Raw genomic sequence first — 20164 nt, 5'->3', positions numbered from 1 at the left:
TAAAACCTAGACTTGTCACACTGGTATCACCTCTGCTTTTGATTTAAAATAAATGCTGTCAACATACAGTAAGAGTTCAACAAATATTTGCTCAAAGTAGGAAGACAGATTCAGTCAGTCCATGGATTCCTCCCCCTTTAAAGAGACCCAGTGAAAACTTTTATTCTGGGTAGCAGGTCTATATCCCAGTCCTAATCTAGCCTCTGGCTGGTGGTGCCCCAGTCAAGTAACTTAAATGTGATCAAATTCCACCTTGTGCTGTCACACACATATAGGTTCTGCCACTTCTGACTCTGATCTCTCAAGGCTAGAGTAATTATCTGTTCCTGGTTTGTCTGTTTGTAAGACAGAGCTAGAGAGACAGAGAAAGACATCAGAGTGGTCTGGGAGGTGGCGCAGTGGATAAAACATTGGACTCTCAAGCATAAAGTCCTAAGTTCAACCCCTGGTAGCACATGTACCAGTGTGATATATGGTTCTTTCTCTCTCTCTTCTCCTATCTTTATCATGAATAAATAAATTAAATCTAAAAACAAAACAAACAGAAAAACTTTTAAAAAGAAAGAAAGGAAAAGAAAAACATCAGACCACCAAAGTAGTTCTATTTATTTATTTTTTTCCTTTTTGAACTCCCAAGGTATTATTTAGGCCAGCATGATTCACGGACTATTGGACTCTTTTTTCTTCTCTTCTCTCTTTTCTCTTTACCACTAGGACCATCATCACTGGGGCTCCACACCTGAACAATTCCACCATTCCTGATGGACTCTTTTCTCTGAGATAGAGGGTGACAGGCAGAGAAGGAAGGAGGGAAGGAGGGAGGGAGGAAGGAAAGAGAGAGAGAGAGAAAGAGAGAGAGGGAATATTGCTCCACTACTTTTGAAGTTTCCCCCATGCAGATGCTCCTGTGTGGTGGCTGGGGTTTGAACCTGGTTCCTTGTCCATGATAAAATCACTGGATGCATTCAAACAAAAGCTAGAGGGCTATTTATCAATTATTTATCAATAATTCTTGGAATATTGTAAAGAAGGGGTATCTAAAAGCTTTTATAAATCAGTTTATATTAAAGAACCTCTAAGTTCCTTATAAGACATTTCAGTAAGCATAAGTTTCAAAAAATCAAGCCAGGATCAATATGTGCACAAACTTTATAAGAATGTGTTCATCTGTAATAAAAATGTTTGTTTTGCTTTCACAGTTTCCTCATTTGGCTGTTGGATATTAAGCAAAATCATCCAAGAAAAACAAGACCTGTTTGAGAACAAGACATCTTCCTTTCATTGCTGGCCACCTTTGTGTGTGTGACACTTTGTTACAACAAAGTCTTTTTATGTACAATGACATAAGGTCAGATAGTTTGATATTAAAAATGAAAATTAAAACCACAGTGATAATTTTTTAAAGAATTTCTTTATTCATGAAAAAGATAGGAGGAGAAATAGAGAAAGAACCAGCTATCACTGGTACATGTGCTGCTGGGACTGAACTCGGGACCTCATGGTTAAGAATCCAATGTATTATCCACTGTGTCACCTCCTGGACGGACCACAACCTTAGTGATAATTTCAAAATAGCTTTATTTTTTTTCTCTTTTTTTCTTTTTTTTTTTATTTCTTTATTGGGGAATCAATGCTTTACATTCAACAGTAAATACAATAGTGGTTATCACTGGGGCTCAGTACCTGCATGACTCCATTATTCCTGGTGGTCCTTTTTCCCCCTTCCTTTCTTTCTTTTCTGATTGATAGAGACAGAGAAACAGAGAGGGAGAGAAACACCTGCAGCACTGCTCCCCAGCTTGTAAAGCTTCCAGCCAGCAGGTGGGGACCAAGAGCCTGAACGTGGTAATATGTGCGCTCAACTAGATGTACCAACACCTGGCCGGCCCCTCATTCTGTATTTAACTGTCAGTAAAGGTGTCCTGCCTCAAGATTAAAATTCTAGTTTTGTGGCCTTTATTGAATCATTTAAATTTCCATGGTCTGGTGAGGACCTATAGAAAGAAGTGGGCTTCAACTTCTAAGGCCCCTTCCAGAACTCATTCAATGAATTTAAAAATTCACTATCTTCACGCGGATAATGTACTCCTTTGCCGTGTGTGCAACACAGCCTGGAGGCTAGTCCCCAGTGTTAAAGGAAGCTTTGATGTTGTGGTTCCCCCTCTCTCTGCCTCTACAAAAAAGGAAGAAAGAAAGAGAGGGAAAGTAAGAGAAGGAGGGAAAAAGGGAGGGAGTAAGGGAGAGAGAAGGAAGGGAGGGAGGGAGTAGAGGGCCAGGCCAAGGTGCACCTGATTATGTGCACACATTATAGTGCACAAGGAACCAGGTTCAAGCCCCTGGTACCTACCTGCAGGGGGAAAGCATCACAAGTGGTAAAACAGGGCTGCAGGTGTCTCTCTGTCTCTCTATCTGCCCCCTCCCCTCTCAATTTCCCTCTGTCCCTCTCCAATAATAAAAATAAATATATATTTTAATATTTTTTAAATTTATTTTATTTTATTTATTCCCTTTTGTTGCCCTTGTTGTTTTATTGTTGTAGTTATTATTGATGTCATTGTTGTTGGATAGGACAGAGAGAAAATGTAAAGAGGAGGGGAAGACGGAGAGGGGGAGAGAAAGACAGACACCTGCAGACCTGCTTCACCGCCTGTGAAGGGACCTGCCTACAGGTGGGGCTCGAACCGGGATCCTGACGCCGGTCCTTGAGCTTAGCGCCACCTGCGCTTAACCCACTGTGCTACAGCCCGACTCCCAATAAAAATATTTTTTAAAAGAAATAATAAGGAGGGAGGGGAGAAAAAAAAGAAAGAAGAAGGAAGGGTATGACCTTCTTGCCCCTTAGAGATCTTTGGTCCATACTCCCAGAAGGATAAAGAATAGTGAACCTTCCAATGGAGGGGATGGGATATGGCATGCTGGTGGTGGTAATTGTATCAATTGTACCCCTCTTATCCCACAATCTTATTGATCACTATTAAATCACCAACAGTAAATAAGAAAAAAGAAGTTGAAAAATAAGAAAACACAAAGCAGAACTTGGATTGGGTTTGGTGTGTGGCACCAAAGTAAAGGACTCTGGGGTGGAGGGGAGGGTTCAGGTCCTGGAACATGATGGCAGAGGACCTAGAGGAGGCTGAATTGTTACATGGAAAGCTGAAAAATGTTGTACATGTGTAAACTACTGTACTTTGTTGACTGTAAAGCATTAATCCCCCCCCAATAAAAAAAAGAAAGAAGGTTAGAGAGAAAGGAAGGAAAGAAGGGAGGAAGGAAGAGGGAGAGAGAGGAAAAGGGAAGACGGAGAAAATTCAACACTTAGGATTTGTTGTGAGATATCAGCAGTAGTTTCTCGAGTAGTATCTTGACCAGGCAATATTTAAAACATGCATACCAGGAGAACACTAGTTGAAATGGAAGAACACTAAAATTTTAAATGATCTGAGGCACTGTACCTTTAAAAAATATTTTATTTATTTATGAAAGAGAGAAACAGAGAGATAGAACACTGCTCAGTTCTGGCTTATGGTGGTTCTGGGGATTGAACCTGGGAGCTGTGTTTCAGGCATGAAAACCTTTTGCATAGCTGTTATGTTATCTCCCCAGCCCTGACATTTTGTACTTTATGAAGGACTAACTGTAGTTAAATTTTATGTAAGTAAACACTTCAGAGGCCAGTCAGTGACACACCTGGTTAAGTGCACACACAAGATTGTGCAAGGACCTGGGTTCAAGCTCCTGGTTCCCACCTGAATGGGGAAAACTTCATGAATAGTGAAATAGGGCTGCAAGTATCTCTCTCTCTCTCTCTAACTCCCACTCCCCCCTCAATTTCTCTCTGTCTCTATCCAATAATAAATCAAATTAAATTTAAAAAGTAATTCTTAAAAAATAGGGGGAAAACCCTTCAAACTGTAGTTCTGAAGAGCATATATCCCATAGCTAACTATTGATTTCATAAAAAAAAGTTTTAGGGCAGGCAAAATAGCTCACTTGGATAGTATGGCTGCTTTTGCCATATGCAAGACCCAGCTTTGAGCCTGCCCCACCTCCCAACACACTGAAGGAAACTTTGGTGTTGCAGTTTCTTTCATTCTATCTCTATCCATAGGGAGAGGGGCAGGGGAGAAGGAAGGAAAGAAGGAAGGGAGGGAAGGAGGAAGGGAGGGAGGGAGGGAGGAAGGAAGGAAGGAAGGAAGGAAGGAAGGAAAGAAAGGAAGAAGGAAGGAAGGAAGGAAGGAAGGAAGGAAGGAAAGAAAGGAAGAAGGAAGGAAGGAAGGAAGGAAGGAAGGAAGGAAGGAAGGAAGGAAGGGAGAAAGGAAGAAAGGAAAAGTTTCAAGGACCAGTTATACGCACTGTGTCCAGGCACTGGACTTGCATGTCTGAGGCTCCATGTTCAATTCCCAGCACTACCATATTGGAGCAGACTTGAGTGGTGCGCTGATCTCTTATGAAAATAAGCAAATGGGGGGTGGCACACCTGGTTGACTGCACATGTTACAGTACACAAGGACCCAGGTTCAAGCCCCTGGTCCCCACCTGCAGAGGGAAAGCTTCATGAATGGTGAAGCAGGGCTGCAGGTGTCTCTCTGTCTCTCTCCCTATATCTCCATTCCTCTCAATTTCTGGCTGTCTCTGTCCAATAAAAATTAAGATAATAGGGAGTTGGGCGGTAGCGCAGCGGGTTAAGCACACGTGGCGGGAAGCGTAAGGACCAGTGTAGGGATCCCGGCTTGACCAGCTCCCCACCTGCAGGGGAGTCGCTTCACAAGTGGTGAAGCAGGTCTGCAGGTGTGTACCTTTCTCTTCTCTCTGTCTTCCCCATCTCTCTCCATTTCTCTCTGTCCTATCCAACAATGACGACATCAATAATAACTACAGCAATACAACAAAGACAACAAAAGGAAATAAATATTTTTAAAAAATAAATAAAAATAAAAAGGAAAGAAAATAAGCAATCGGGGAAGCAATTACAGAAGCCAGACCTTCTACCTTCTGCAACCCACAATGACCCTGGGTCCATGCTCCCAGAGGGATAGAGAATGGGAAAGCTACTGGGGGTGGGGGTGGGATATGGAGATTGGGTGGTGGGAATTGTGTGGAATTGTACCCCTCCTACCCTATGGTTTTGTTAATTAATCCTTTCTTAAATAAAAAAAAAAAGAAATATACTGTCGAATGTAAAACATTAATTCCTCAATAAAGAAATTTTAAAAAAGAAAAAAAAAAGAAAATAAGCAATCAAATAAAAAAATTATCCATTTTGTCTAGAGAAATGGCTCAGCTGGTAAAGGACAAGAATGGCATGCCTAAGACGGAATTTGCATGCTGAGGCTCCTAGTTTAATCCCTAATGCCACATATACCAGAGTGGGACTCCGGCACACTTCTCTCTCTCTCTCTCTCTGTCTCTCTCTCTCTCTTTCCCTCCCTCCCTCATATGAGAATTACCAATAATCAATGTTTGCTAGGTAACGGCATACCTGGAAGAACACACGTTATAAAGCACAAGGACCTGAGTTCAAACCTCTGGTCCCCAGCTGCAAGGAGGGAAACTTCATGCATGGTGAAGCAGTACTGCAGGAGTCTCTTTTTCTCCCTCCCACTTCCCTCTTGACTTCTGTGTCTCTTTCTAAAATAAATAAATACATAAATAATGTATGTAACTATAATTGATCTTTCTGGTCTATTTAGAGATCAGTGGTTTAGTATAAAGATAAAATGAAATGTGAAATCCAATTTATTGTCAAACTATAGCAAATTAATTACCACCTAAGTAAAGATTAATATTAAGTTTCCTTTTCCTCTTTCCTTCAGTGGTAGATGGGGAGTTACTGTCAGCATCCTACCAGGAGCATGTTTCTTTCTTTTCTTTTTTAAGAATTTATTTATTGTGGTCCGGGAGGTGGCACAGTGGATAAAGCACTGGACTCTCAAGCATGAGGTTTTCAGTTCAATTCCCAGCAGCACATGTACCAGAGTGATGTCTGGTTCTTTCTCTCTCTCTCCTATCTTTCTCAATAAATAAATAAAATATTTTTTAAAAAATAATTTATTTATTTATTCATGAGAAAGATAGGAGGAGAGAAAGAGCCAGACATCACTCTGGTACATGTGTTTCCAGGGATCGAACACGGGACCTCACGGTTAAGAATCCAATGTTTTATCCACTGTGCCACCTACCAGACCACCAGAACCATGTTTTATGGCTGAATTACCAACACTCTCTTCCAGAGTCAGTTAAAAAAAAAAAGGTACTCTTCTTCCCCCACCAAGATCACTGCTAGAACTCAGTGCTGTATGATGGCTTGACTGCTGCCAGTGGTCATTTTTTCCTTTTTCTTTGATAGAGAATGAAGTGTTGTGGGAGGACAGGTGGCGGTGCACCTGGCTGAGTGCACACGTTACAGAGCACAAGAACCCAAGTTCAAGCCCCAGGTCCCTCCCACCTGCAGGGGGAAAGCATCACAAGTGGTGAAGCAGGGCTGCGGGTGTCTCTCTGTCGCTCCCCCTCTTTGTCACCCCCTTTCCTCTTAATTTCTGGCTGTGTCTATCCAATAAATAAAGATTAAAAAAAATTTTTTTAAAGAGAATGAAGTGTTGTGAAAAAGAATTCTGACTACTGAGTGATTTTTAAAAACAAGAAAATGTTTTTTTTTATTTCATTTGACACAAAAGAGGCCACATTTAAGTAAACATTACTCTTCAAAGTGCCTTAATTGCAGTTGTGGACAAATATTCATATACACATAATTACTTTTCTAATTATTGTTTTTATAAATTATACCATGATACAGCTTTTTAAAAAATTACTCACATGAAATATTTTCCTTTAGCATCTCTAAGTTAATCATATGTACACCACTGTAGATTTCTGTTGTTCTACTTTAAGTAAGGGACTGTCATTATTTCAATATTTCCCAAACTGAGACTATACTGAGAAGTAAGTTTAGAAAACGGAATTACAAAAGATTGGGAGTAGAAAAAAAACAACAAAACCCATGCAGGGCTATTGTGCAGAAATAAATCAGATACTTTCACTGCCATAAGTCTTCAGTGCGGCCGAACTTGAAAACCAGTCCTCTGTGAAAAAGAAATATTACATAATATGCTAGAGAAGTAGGCTTCAAATTGAGAGACAATAAGCATACATTGTATATATATATATATATATACACACACACACACACACACACACACTGTCCAGGAAATAATTAACTTTAGAGAAAATTATTGGTAAAATTATTAAGGTTTCTAGGGATTTTAGTAATCTCCATCTATCATTGTTTCCAAAAGATTAAAAACAAAAAAAGTGAACAAAAAATAATAATAAGGCTTTTTTTCCCCCCTTCTATACCTCAAATATCATGGACAAATTCTAAGACTAAAAAACCATAAAGGCTGGGAGAAACAGCATAATGGTTATAGCAAAATACTTTTTTTTTTTTTCTTTTAACCAGAGCACTGTTCAGCTCTGGCTTATGGAGGTGCAGGGGATTGAACCTGGGACTTTGGAGACTCAGGCATGAGAGTTTCTTTGCATAACCATTATGGTATCTACCCCTGCCCGTAGCAAAAGACTTTATTTATTTATTTTTTAATAATTATTTATTTATTTATTTTCCCTTTTGTTTCCCTTGTTTCTTATTATTGTTGTAGTTATTGTTGTTATTGATGTCGTCATTGTTAGACAGGACAGAGAGAGATAGAGATGGGGAAGACAGAGAGGGGGAGAGAAAGATAGACACCTGCAGACCTGCTTCACCCCCTGTGAAGCGACTCCCCTGCAGGTGGGGAGCCAGGGCTAGAACCGGGATCCTTATGCTGGTCCTTTCTGCTTTGCGCCACCTGCGCTTAACCCGCTGCGCTACGGCCAGACTCCCAGCAAAAGACTTTCATGCCACTTTCAAGGCACTGAGGTTCCATCCCCAGGACCACCATAAACCAATGTTGAGAACTGCCCTGGTCAGCTGATGTATCTATCTTTCTCTCATTATAAAAGATAAAGGTTAAGGCAGTCGGGCAGTAGTGCAGCGGGTTAAGCACATGTGGCGCAAAGTCCAAGGGCTGGTGTAAGGATCCCGGTTCGAGCCCCCGGCTCCCCACTTGCTGGGGAATCGCCTCACAGGGGGTGAAGTAGGTCTGCAGGTGTCTATCTTTCTCTCCCCCTCTGTCTTCCCCTCCTTTCTCCATTTCTCTCTGTCTTATCCAGCAACAATAATAGCTACAACAATAAAAACAACAAGGACAACTAAAGGGAATAAATACTTAAAAAGAAAGAGAATCTTAAAAAAAAAAAAAAAAAAGATAAAGGTTAATCCAAAAAATACTATTTGCAAAAATAGAACTATAAACAAAATTTTAAGAGGGAATGGCTTTAAACCAACTTTTATTAGAGGTAGCTATCAGAGAAATAGATTTAAAAACAACATTGCCAATGTTATATAATTAAATATACATGCATCACAGTTTGTTAAAGGGAAAGTGGTGACAATTTTAAAAATCCATGTATGGTCCCAAGGCTGGCAGCAAACTAATGTATTAAAAAATACCTTGCTCAATCTTATTCTTCATACTTTACATCAATAACATGAGGAAAGTACATACAACAGGTGTAACTTAAGTTACTAAATATAATAAATGATATAAAATAATAATTAAAAAGATAGGATGAAGGAAAAACAAACTTACCCAAAAAAGATGAAGGCATTTTGGAAAAAAACAGCAATTCCAGGGTAGACTATGGCTTTTTCTGTGAAAATATTGCAACATTTAGAAGTTTATGATTGTACAACATTTAGTTTCTGATATACTAGCAAATATTAGGTTTTTCTAACATAGCTGATTTTTCTGGTTACTAGGATAAAGTATGAAATAAGGGCCAGGTGGTGGCACACCTAGTTAAGTACACACATTACAGTGCACAAGGACCCATCGTTCAAGCCCTGGTCCCCACCTGCATGGGGGAAGCTTCACAAGTGGTGAAGTAGGGCTATAGGCCTCTCTCTCTCTCTCTCTCTCTCTCTCTCTTTTTTTTTTTTTTTTTTTACCAGAGCACTGCTCAACTCTGGTTTATGGTGGTGCAGGGGATTGTGCAGGTGTCTCTCTATCTCTTCCTCCCCCTCTCAATTTCTCTGTCTCCATCCAATAATAAATAAATAAATAAACAAAAATTTGAAATAAAGTAACATGTGTGAGTCCATATATGATAAATTATATAATACATGAAAGCTCTCTTCATTTAAAAATGTGTACTAGTTATATCCTACATGCTGACAATTTAGCAATAAACAAAACTTTCATTAGTGATTTACAAAATTATGGGATAACTAGTATAATTCTGCACTGTTCCCACCACCAGAGTTCTGTGTCCCCATCCCCTCCACTAGAAACTGCAGTAGTTCTCCCAAGGCCACAGATGTGGGCTGACTATTACTTCTATAACTATCGTTATTGCCCACCCCTCCTTTTTTCCCCCTATGGTCCTGCCTTCTCTTCCTTTCTAAGTCGCATCTACACCTGTTACTACTTCTGAATGTCCTTCATTTTTTCCTCTTCTCTCTCCAGGTGCTGATGGAATTGGAGTTCAGAGTCGTCTGGTCACCTTCCCCTAGTATTTCTCCTCCTCTGGGAACATGGACTGTGAGCTCAAACTGACAGGGGCTCAGAGGTTACACACGATCCTGTGCTAAATGTGAATATATATATATATATATATATATATGCCCTGGGTCAGATTGATTGGGTAAACAGTTAAATATATATATATATATATATTTAGATATTTATTTATTCCCTTTTGTTACCCTGGTTGTAGTTATTATTATTATTGATGTCATTGTTGTTGGATAGGACAGAGAGAACTGGAGAGAGGAGGGGAAGACAGATAGGGGGAGAGAAAGACAGTTAACTGCAGACCTGCTTCACTGCCTGTGAAGCGACTCCCCGCAGGTGGGGAGTCAGGGGCTCGAACCAGGATCCTTATGCCGGTCCTTGCACTTGGTGCCACATGTGCTTAACCCACTGTGCTACCGCCAACTCCTGTATTTACATATTTTTTCAGGTGTGGGAGGTACCCTAACCCAGCTTTCTAGCCCTATCCTCAATGGGAAGACTACATCTTTCCATTTTTTAGCCCACTTCTATTTTAGCTATCAAGCTCAAGCAAAAATTAAAGTCATGGGCCCCTTGGAAAATACCTAAAATAGACTTCCTAGCTTCTTTCTACCCCAAGATCCCTAATCTCATCTCCTCCATCCCTACTTTTTGGTTCCTGTTTATTAAATGCATTGTACTGATTTATATTTTACTACCTTTCAGCCACCAAGTTGCAGATGCTACTATAATTCCATTCTGACCTCTCTGGGCAGACAACCATATCAGTGTGACTTGGAACCTCTCACCTTTTTAGAGCCTTACCTAAATAGGCAAAGATAGAAACGGGCTGCCAACACCCATGCCCAGTGGAGAAGCAATTACAGAAGCCACAACTCCTATCTTCACCCCATAAAGAACAAAATGTTTTTTAACCTACACTGAGCTATACAAAAAAAGGTGAAAAAAAAAAAACAGCAATAGTTCAGAAATTGTAGTGAATGATGACATTCTGTTCATATATAGGAAGTCAAGATCTCAGAAGACACTGGCATCAGGACAGGAAGGAAGTGAGGGCAGGTACTATACAGATGTTCTAAGGTAGAAGATTGTTAACACATCAAAGAAATAGGCAGGCAAGAGAGAAAAACATGAAAAAGATCAGAGGAGTACAAGGTGTGGGGGTGGGCAGGGGTGGAGATTTTGCAGAGCTGCTATACAGTCTGAGAGAGATGAAAAGCCACTGGAAGATTCTGGACAGAAAAACTGACATGAGCTGACACATTTTAATATAAATCCTTTGACTGCTGTGCTGAGAGATCTAAAGAGGCAAAAGAATAGACAAAAACCAGAGAGGAAGTTATTACAGGAAATAAGGCAGGATATTGTAATATATTGATTCAGAGTGGTAAAACTGGCAATAGTAAAAAGTAAAAGGTCAGATTTAGGATATATTTTAATAGCAAAGTCAATAGGCTTTGCTGATGAACTGAATGTGGAATATAAAAGAAAGGTACCTTTCCCTGCAAGTCTTAACCACCCAAAGCTTTTAACTAAACACCTGGAAGGACAGAGTGGTCATAACTGCTGAAGGAACAATTCATTCCAACTTGACCCTGACTGAAATTACACTTCTACTACTGGAGTGGCTAACAGTACCCACTAAGAAACCAGGTATGATAAATAGATCAATTCTTGAATTTTTTCTCAGAAGAGATTTTTTTTTTTTTAAGCTAGAGGCATAGAGGGTAGAAGAGGTCCATAGCATCAAAGCTTCCTTCAGTACAGTGGGGGACAGACACAAACCTGGGTCATGCACATGGCAAAGCAGCACACTATCCTTGGCAGCTATTTTCTATTTTGCTGGTTCTAGTACCTGTTAATGTACTTTCTTTCCTTTCTTTCTTTCTTTTCTTTCTTTCTTTCTTTTTTTTTTGACTTCAGGGTTATTGCTGGGGCTCAGTGCCTGCACTACAAATCCACTGCTCCTGAAGGCTATTTTTTTTCCCCTTTTGTTGCCCTTGTTGTTTTATCGTTGTTGTGGTTATTATTATCGTTACTGATGTCATTGTTGTTGGATAGGACAAAGAGAAATCGAGAGAGGAGGGGAAGATAGAGAGGGGGAGCGAAAGATAGACACCTGCAGACCTGCTTCACTGCTTGTGAAGTGACCCCACTGCAGGTGGAGAGCCTGGGGCTTGAACCGGGATCTTTATGCTGGTCCTTGTGCTTCACGCTATGTGCACTAATCTGCTGCACCCCTAATGTACTTTTCTATCTGAAAGGAGATGCTGTCATATTGTAAGGGGAGATTAGTTAATGAATTTCAATTCTAGCACACTATGACTTTGCATAATAATCATTCAATAAGTAGGAGTCAAATGGTAGTGCTCAAAGTAGAGCATTGATACTATGGTGCTCGCGGACCCAGGTTCAAGGCCTCAGACCCCACCTGCAGGGCAAAAACTTCATGAGTGCTGAAGCATTTTTGCAGTAATCTTTCCTCATTTCCCTCCCCTCTCAACTCTCAACTCCCACCCTGGTTTCAAAATGGTTGACAGAAGTGGTGAAGTCATTGTGCAGGCAATAGACCTGGTGGCAAAAAAAAAAAAAGGGGGGGGATGATTTTAATTAATTTATTTAGCAAGTCAAAACTTAACAAACAAGATCTGGAAGATAACTCACCTAATAGCATGCACACTTAATTATATGTGAGGCTACCACATAAAACCACCATGTAAATGGGAGCTTTCACAAGTGGTTTAGTGGTATCTCTCCTTTCTCTGTTTCTTTCTCCTTCCCTCTCTGTCTCTTATCTATAATTAGAAAAATAAAAACCAAAAAAACAACAAAAATCAAAACAGGGGCCAGGTGGTAGCACACCCAACTATGTGTACATGTTACTATGTTCATGGTCCTGGATTCGAGTTACCAGTCCCTACTTGTGAGGGAAAGCTTCACACATGGTCAACTACTGCTGCAGGCGTCTTTTTCTCTCTCCCTCTCTCTTCCCCCTTCCTTTTCAGTTTCTCTCTGCCTCTACCCAATGAACAATGCCTGATAGGGGAAACATTTCATTCAAGTAAAATTCTTTAAAAACATACAATAACAACAACAACAACAAAGACCCATACAAGGGAGTCGGGCGGTTAGCACAGTGGGTTAAGCGCACATGGCACAAAGCACAAGGACAGGTGTAAGGATCCTAGTTTGAGCCCCAGCTCCCCACCTGCAGGGGAGTCACTTCAAAGGCAGTGAAGCAGGTCTTCAGGTGTCTATCTTTCTCTCTGTCTTGCTCTCCTCTCTCCATTTCTCTCTGTCCTATTGGAGAACGATGGCATCAATAACAACAACAATAACTACAACAATAAAACAGCAAGGGCAACAAAAGGGGATAAATATTTAAAAAAATAATAATAATAACCATACACAACAGGGCTGGGGAGACAGCAAAATGGTTATGCAAAAGACTTTTATACCTGAGGCTCTGAGATGCCAAGTTCAATCCCTAGCACCACCATAAACTAGAGCTAAGCAGTGCTCTGGTCTCTGTCTTTCTGTATCTTTCTCTCACTGAAAAATAGTAAGTAAAAAAAAATTTTTTTTTTTTGCCTCCAGGGTTATCGCTGGGTCTCGGTGCCTGCACTATGAATCCACTGCTCCTGGAGGCCATTTTTCCCATTTTGTTGCCCTTGTTGTTGTGCCTGTTATAGTTGTTATTGTTGTCATACCTGTTCTTGTTGGATAGGACAGAGAAAAATTGAGAGAGGAGGGGAAGAGAGAGAGGGGGAGAGGAAGATGGACACCTGCAGACCTGCTTCACCACTTGTGAAGTGACTCCCTACAGGTGGGTAACTGAGGGCTCAAACTGGGATCCTTACACCGGTCCTTGCACTTTGTGCCATATGTGCTTAGTAAAATATCTTAAAAGAATTTTTATCTCATGAATAAGTAAATCTAAAAGTAAAGTAAAATATATACTTTAGATGTTCAAAAAATTAAAGCTAGGGTGGGGGAGATAGCATAATGGTTATGCAGAGACTCTTACGCTTGCAGCTCAAAAGTCCCAAATTCAATCCCTTGTACCACCATAAGCCACAACTGAGTGGTACTCTAGTAACAACAACAACAACAACAAAATTAAATCAAATAAAATTAAACTAAATTAAAAATTATAAAACACAAATAAAAAAATCTTGCTAAACTAGAAAAGATATACTCTGCTTTTGAAGTTTTTGAAAAAGAAGGTGTGTGTCCAATTATTTCCAGGCTCTAGATTACAAGAAAAAATACAGAAGGATAAATTAAAAAAATAAAAAATAAAAAAATGACAAAGGTCAGGTTGTAGCACACTTGGTGAGTGCATATGTTACAAAGCACAAGGACCAGTGTTCAAGCCCTGAGTCCCCGATCCCTGCAGGGGGAAAGCTTCACGAGTGGTGAAGCAGTGTTGCAGGTGTCTCTGTCTTTCTCCTTCTCTATCATCCACTTCCCTTTCAGTTTCTGGTTGTCTCTATCTAATAAATAAATATTTTTAAAAGTTTGTTAAAAAAAATATATATATATATGGCAGCATCCCAAGAGGTGGTACAATGGATAAGATGTGAAACATTCAAGCATGAGGTCCTGAGTCTGATCACTGGCAATGATAAAACCATTGCTGAGCAATGTTTTGGTAAAAAATTAATTAATTAATTAAAATAAATAAGTAAATAAAAAACATGCCAAACAATGACTGTGATCCCTGACAATGTGTACACCAGAGTTATGCTCGGTGTTCTCCCTTTCTCTCTCTCTCCTTCCTCCCCTCCTTTCCTCTCTCCCTACTTCCCTCCTTTATTCATCCCCTCCCCTCTCTTTTCCTCTCCCTAGCTAATGAATAAATAATTTTTGTAATGACAAACAAAGCAAACTACTGATGGAAAAAAGAGCTCCTAGGTACACAAATGCACCTATAGCTGGCTCTGTGAAAAAAAAAAAAACAATTATATTCTAAAATAATCAACTATAATGCAGAATGTTAGTATTCCACTGAAGTAAACTGTGTTTTTTCCTTACCTTTTGCAACATATCCTCCAAAGAGAATCCACATAGATGCAATCAGAGATCCAAAGGCCAACATAAAACCAATGAACAGCCAAATGCGAGCACCTTAAAAGAAATATCATTTGAGCTGAATTGTTTCTCTTATTAGAGAAGTCAGCTAAGTTAAATTTATTAGTTTTTTTTTTAAATTCCTAAACTACTTTTATTTGTTATTAGATAGAGACCAAGAAATTGAGAAGGGAGGGGGGGATAGAGATGGAGAGAGACAGAGACAGAGAGAGAAACCTGCTTCACTGCTTGAAAAGCTTCTCCCCGCAGGTGGGGACAAGGGGTTGGAAACCAGGTCCTTGTGCATTGTAACATGTGCACTCAACCCTGTGCACCACCACTCGGCCCTAGTTGAATTAATTTTTCTAAAAGAAAACAAAAATCAAAACCAAAAAAGTGTCGTGTAGTGCCACTAAAGTCTACAATAAGAACAGAAAAAGATGTGGTTATCATCAGCGTAGATACTGAAGGTTTTTTCTGGCTGAGTGTATATTCTATTACAAATACCTCTATTTACTTTCCCCAACTATGTACAGTGAAGAAAAGGTTTATTCAACCTTATTATAAGAATTTCATAATTGTGTTCCAAAGTTTGAGGTTCTCCAAGAGAACTCTCAAATAATAATAGTGAGCAGGAGTAGAAAGCATATGCAAAGAGACTCTCATGCCTAAGAGCCTGAAGTCCTGGGTTTAATCCCCCAGTGCGCTGGTAAAATAAATAAATAAATACATAGTATGCTTAACAAAAATATTCATATTTAGTAATAGATGAATCTAAAAACTACCATATTTAATATCCAGAAAATCAGACAGTGAAGTAAATTCAAATTGGTAGTGCTGGAACTCACATTAAAACTATGTTAGAAAAAGCTATATTAACACAGAGAAAAAATCAATCTCTAAATCATATTTACATAATATTTGTGAATGAATTTTTGCTATAAATGGGAGTCATTAGACTACTTAGAGAAATTCTGGAATGAGTTTATTAACACAAATACATTTTAATTAAAACACTGCCTTAGGGGCTGGGCAGTATTGCATCCAGTTTACCACACACACTACCATGTGGCAAGGACCTGGCTCAAGCTCCCAATTCCCACCTGCAGGGAGGATGCTTCACAAGTGAAGCAGATCTGCAGGCATATTTTCTTTCTCCCTCTCCCCAAAATTTCTCTTTGTCCTATCAAATAAAACAAAGTAAAAAATGGCCACTAGGAGCAATGGACTTGCAGTGCAGGCACTGAGCTTCAGCAACAACCCTGGTGGCAATTAAAAAAAAAAAAAGAAAAGAAAAGAAAAAGAACGGGGCCAGACAGGTGGTAGTGCACCCAACTGAATGCACAGGTTGCAACATGCAAGGACCTAGGTTTGAGCCCCCTCTCTCCACCTGTAGGGGGAAAGCTTCAAAAGTAGCAAAGTGTCTCTCTTTCTCTCTCCCTGTCTCCCCTTCCCCCCTTGATTTTTCTCCATCTCTATCCAAGAGATAAATAAAATATTGAGAAAAAAAAAAAGGAAGGAAAGAAAGGGGCTAGGTGGTGGCACACCTGATTGAGTGCATATTACAATGCACAAGGACCTGGGTTCAAGCCACCAGTCCTCATATGTAAGAGGAAAGTTCCCTGTCTCTCTCCCTGCCTATATCCCCCTTCTTCTTCATTTCTGGCTGCCTCTATCAAATAAAGATAATTATTAAAAAATTAAAGGAAGGAAAAAATATTGACTTACTCATTAAAGCACAGACTTTTCTTATATTATACCTAAAACATGGAATAATAAACTACTACTTATAGATATGACATTAAAACAAATTCGACTGGCTCTGATCCCCAAAGTTGTGTTAGTAAACTATTTAGAGATGTGATGGTGACCTTCTGGTTCATTCCAGTTCTAGCTCTAGTTATTATTGGCTTACTATTATCAATACTAACTGCTAACACCCATCAAACAATATTTACAAGGTTCTGTTTGCTCAGTGCTTTTTTTTAAAGATTTCATTTATTTATTTATGAGAAAGAAGGAGGCGAGAGAGAAAGAACCAGACATCACTTGCAGTATTTCAAGTTTACTATTTAAACTGTTTAATAAGTATCTATCCTTTCAGCTACGGGTAAATAGCTCAACTTACAGAGCACTGCATTTGCATGCCTGAGGTTCCTGGCTTAACCCCCAGCACTGAATGCACCGAGTGGTGCTCTGGCTTGTCTCACTGGCCCATCTCTGTGTTTCATGTGAAACTCTGATTCTTGTAGGTAATATATAAAAATAATAAATAAAGCAATACATAAATCTTTAAAAAATAAAAGTTGATGGGGGAGATAGCATAATGGTTAATATCTGAGGCTCCAAGGTCCCTGGTTCAACCCCCCTGCACCACCATAAACCAGAGCTGAGCAGTGCTCTGGTAAAATAATAATAGTAATAATAATAATAATTAATAAAAAATAAAAGTTCTGTAAACCATATTCCTTCAAATAAAGTGATAACTGAACTTGGAAAAGAAAAGGGGTGGGGAAAAGAGCATAATGGTTATGTGAAGAGACTCTCATGCCTGAGGCTCCAAAGTTCCAGGTTCAATCCCCCACACCACCATAAACCAGAGCTGAGCAGTGCTCCGGTAAAAAAGAAAGAAAGAAAGAAAGAAAGAAAGAAAGAAAGAAAGAAAGAAAGAAAGAAAGAAAGAAAGAAAGAAAGAAAGAAAGAAAGGGTTAAAAAAAAAAAAAAAAAAAAGGACCTGTTGTCTCAAATCTGAGTAAACTGGTAAACTGGGCACTCTAGGAAGGTGTGCCCCAGGCATCCCATACCCTGCCTCAGGTAACATACCCACTGAGTCCCACTGATGAGATCCTCTGTTGAGAAGGATCTGGGTGAAACTAAGCCCTGAACTTCTATTTCTCACTTCAGTTTTGCAAGATAAAGAGTTCACAACAATGTGACTGCCCCTAAAATGACTTAACTGTACACTTAAAATCAGATAAAATGATAAAAAATTTTGTCATGTCATGTATTTTCTTTATTTTTGTGGTGCAGGGACTTCGTAAATGCATAATTTCACTACTCCTGGGCTGATTTTTTAAAAATATTTTATTTATTAATGAGAAAGGAGGAGAGAGAGAGAGAGAGAGGACCAGACATCATTCTGGTACATGTGCTGCCGGGGACTGAACTCAGGACCTCATGCTGGAGAGTCCAATGTTTTATCCACTGTGCCACTTCCCGGACCACTTTTTTTTTTTTCTTTTTTTAACAAAGCACTGCTCAGCTCTGGCTTATGGTGGTATGGTGGATTGAATCTGTGACTTTGGAGCATCAAGTATGAGAGTCTCTTTGCATAACCATTATGCTAGATAACTCCCCCCATGTTGTATATTTTAAAACATACCAAAAAATATTTCAAGATGCTAATTCAATCAAATAAGGCTGTAGAAAAAAAAAAGGAGGGGAGAAAATTTAGCTAGTATAAAGAACTGTTTATTCTATTTTGCTCATGTATTCCATTATTATAATCTGTATATTCTGTAGTATGTAGTCAGCTTAGACCAAATGTAGTTTTTACCTTGTGCCTATAACTTCTGTTCTGCATACAGCTCAGTCTACCCTACCCATAATCTGAAGGAGTCAGACAAGAAGTCCTTCTAAGTATAATTCTCATTTTCTGAATACACAGGGGCTGGAAGGTAGCTCATCTGGCAGAGCACATACTTTACCATGCAAGATGACCTGGGTTCCAGACCTCAACACCACATAGGGGCATCATGCAAAGCACCCAGAGCAAGTTCTATGAACAGTGAGCACTGCTCCCTTCTTGTCTCTCTCTCCCCCTGTCTCTTTCTGTCTGAAACTGAAAGGGGAAAAATGATGAGTCGACTAAGAACAGTGGAATCATACAAGAGTAATAAAAAATTTAATTAAAAATAAATAATTTAAAAGACTATATAATAAAGGCTGGGGGAGTAATTCACTGAATAGGACACCTGCCTTGCTGTGCACAAGACCTGAGTTCAAGTCCACATAATACATGGAAGTGCCTTAGCACTCCAGGAAGCTCTCTCTTTGGTACTGTTGTTTCCCTCTCTTTTTCTCCCTCTCAATGAAAAAGTGACCAGTGGTGGAACTGCACATGTGTGAAACCCTATCTAATAATAATAATAATAATAATTATTATTATAATAATACATATATATATATATTCAGATTCTGTTTGTACCTATTTACCTGTTTGGCCCAGGCAACCTTCACTGTAACTATCACCTCGAACTTGTCCATTTGACACTGCATTAATCCTGTATGAATAAAATAAAACCAAGAAATAAGGGTTTCTCATTCCATGATATCAAATTACTAGCTATAATAAACTATAATATCTCTAACTTAAGGTTAGGCCTTCTGAATTTTGAATAAGGAGTTCAAATGACCTTAAGCAAGTGCCTTCAGCCATATACTTCTGAAAGCAGTGGTTAATCAGGGAGACCAGCAGCATCAGTATCACATGAACTCATTTGAAAAGTATACACAGCCTCATCCCAAACTTAATGAAGCAGGACCTCTGGGCATGGTCACAGTAGACAGAGTAATTTTTACTTGAAAACTTAGTTTTTCAGGTAATGCTGATGTTTAAATTTAAGATTGAAATTCTCAGATTTATGTTTTTCTAAGATGAAACAAATTTTAACTTGGTCTTAACCTTTTTTTTTTTTCATTTTTACGCATCAGACATAACATACAATCATGCATGGCTATAGTAGGAAAGCAAAACGGGTTAGCTAGACATTCTGAAAAGTTATTTAAAAACAGCTTTGAAATTACTTTTTTGTAATGACCTATATAAGTTTGTGCTCTGAAGACATTGGATGAAAAAGAAGACTGCTGGCTATATTCTCAAGTCCATCTCTACTACTTAAGTTTTAAGTCATATCCAACAAGTTAACTTAGTAACAAAAAATACTTAGTGTACTCAAATTTATGTTTCTATTTTTAATTTGGGACAATCTATTTAAGCAATATCACTAACAAGGACACTTACATTAGGAAGGCTATGGTTGCTATAACACCACAAGCATGATATGAGTGGTTGAACTCTTCCATAGTGGGGTAAATGACAGCTGCATCTATGATAATCCACCAGCCTGTAAAAAACTAAAACAAAAAGGGCGTGTATGTATGTATATGAAGAGATATCTTCTAGTGACTTTCAAAACTTTCTTAGATGTTCCAGCAGTTTCTTACATGTGGCTTATTATCTGACTAAATATTAAATATCCTTAAGTTAGCATGAACTTCTTTTCTAAGGATACACCAAACATTATTTTATATTGTTACAGTCAAGTCCATAATTTTTTCTTTTTTATTTGATAGGACAGAGAGAAATTGAAACGGGAGGGGAGGGAAGATAGAGAGAAATAGAACCTGTAGACTTGCTTCACCTCTTGTGAAGCGTTCCCCTTGTATCTCACAGCAGAAGAAAGATAGTAACTCAGACT

General features: G+C 39.1%; 2 protein-coding genes across 7 annotated transcripts in view; one reads left to right on the top strand and one right to left on the bottom strand.

The window, feature by feature from the left end:
* The window catches only part of RHCE (Rh blood group CcEe antigens), a 52804-nt gene extending 51416 nt beyond the window's left edge, over window positions 1-1388 (top strand). For both annotated transcript variants that reach the window (XM_060205567.1, XM_060205566.1), the window contains one exon: window positions 1200-1388. Coding sequence is in view for 1 of the 2 variants with exons in the window: in XM_060205566.1 (XP_060061549.1) it covers window positions 1200-1226 (27 nt within the window). In the remaining variant the exon portion in view is untranslated. The remainder of the gene's footprint in view (window positions 1-1199) is intronic.
* A 5235-nt stretch (window positions 1389-6623) lies between these two features.
* Window positions 6624-20164, bottom strand: part of TMEM50A (transmembrane protein 50A) — a 42273-nt gene continuing 28732 nt past the window's right edge. For 4 of the 5 annotated variants that reach the window (XM_060205564.1, XM_060205563.1, XM_007522572.3 and 1 more), the window contains exons 3-7: window positions 19708-19820; window positions 18900-18967; window positions 14649-14741; window positions 8688-8748; window positions 6624-7079 (exon numbers count right to left, since the gene is read on the bottom strand). In XM_060205564.1, the coding sequence (XP_060061547.1) occupies window positions 7034-7079; window positions 8688-8748; window positions 14649-14741; window positions 18900-18967; window positions 19708-19820 (381 nt within the window). In that variant the 3' untranslated portion in view covers window positions 6624-7033. The remainder of the gene's footprint in view (window positions 7080-8687; window positions 8749-14648; window positions 14742-18899; window positions 18968-19707; window positions 19821-20164) is intronic. The other variant, XM_060205565.1, reaches the window with a different exon arrangement.

The sequence above is a fragment of the Erinaceus europaeus genome, chromosome 13 (assembly GCF_950295315.1).
Source record: "Erinaceus europaeus chromosome 13, mEriEur2.1, whole genome shotgun sequence".
NCBI lineage: Eukaryota > Metazoa > Chordata > Mammalia > Eulipotyphla > Erinaceidae > Erinaceus > Erinaceus europaeus.
Note: the sequence above shows the minus strand (reverse complement) of the source record. Positions and strands in the feature narration are given on the sequence as shown.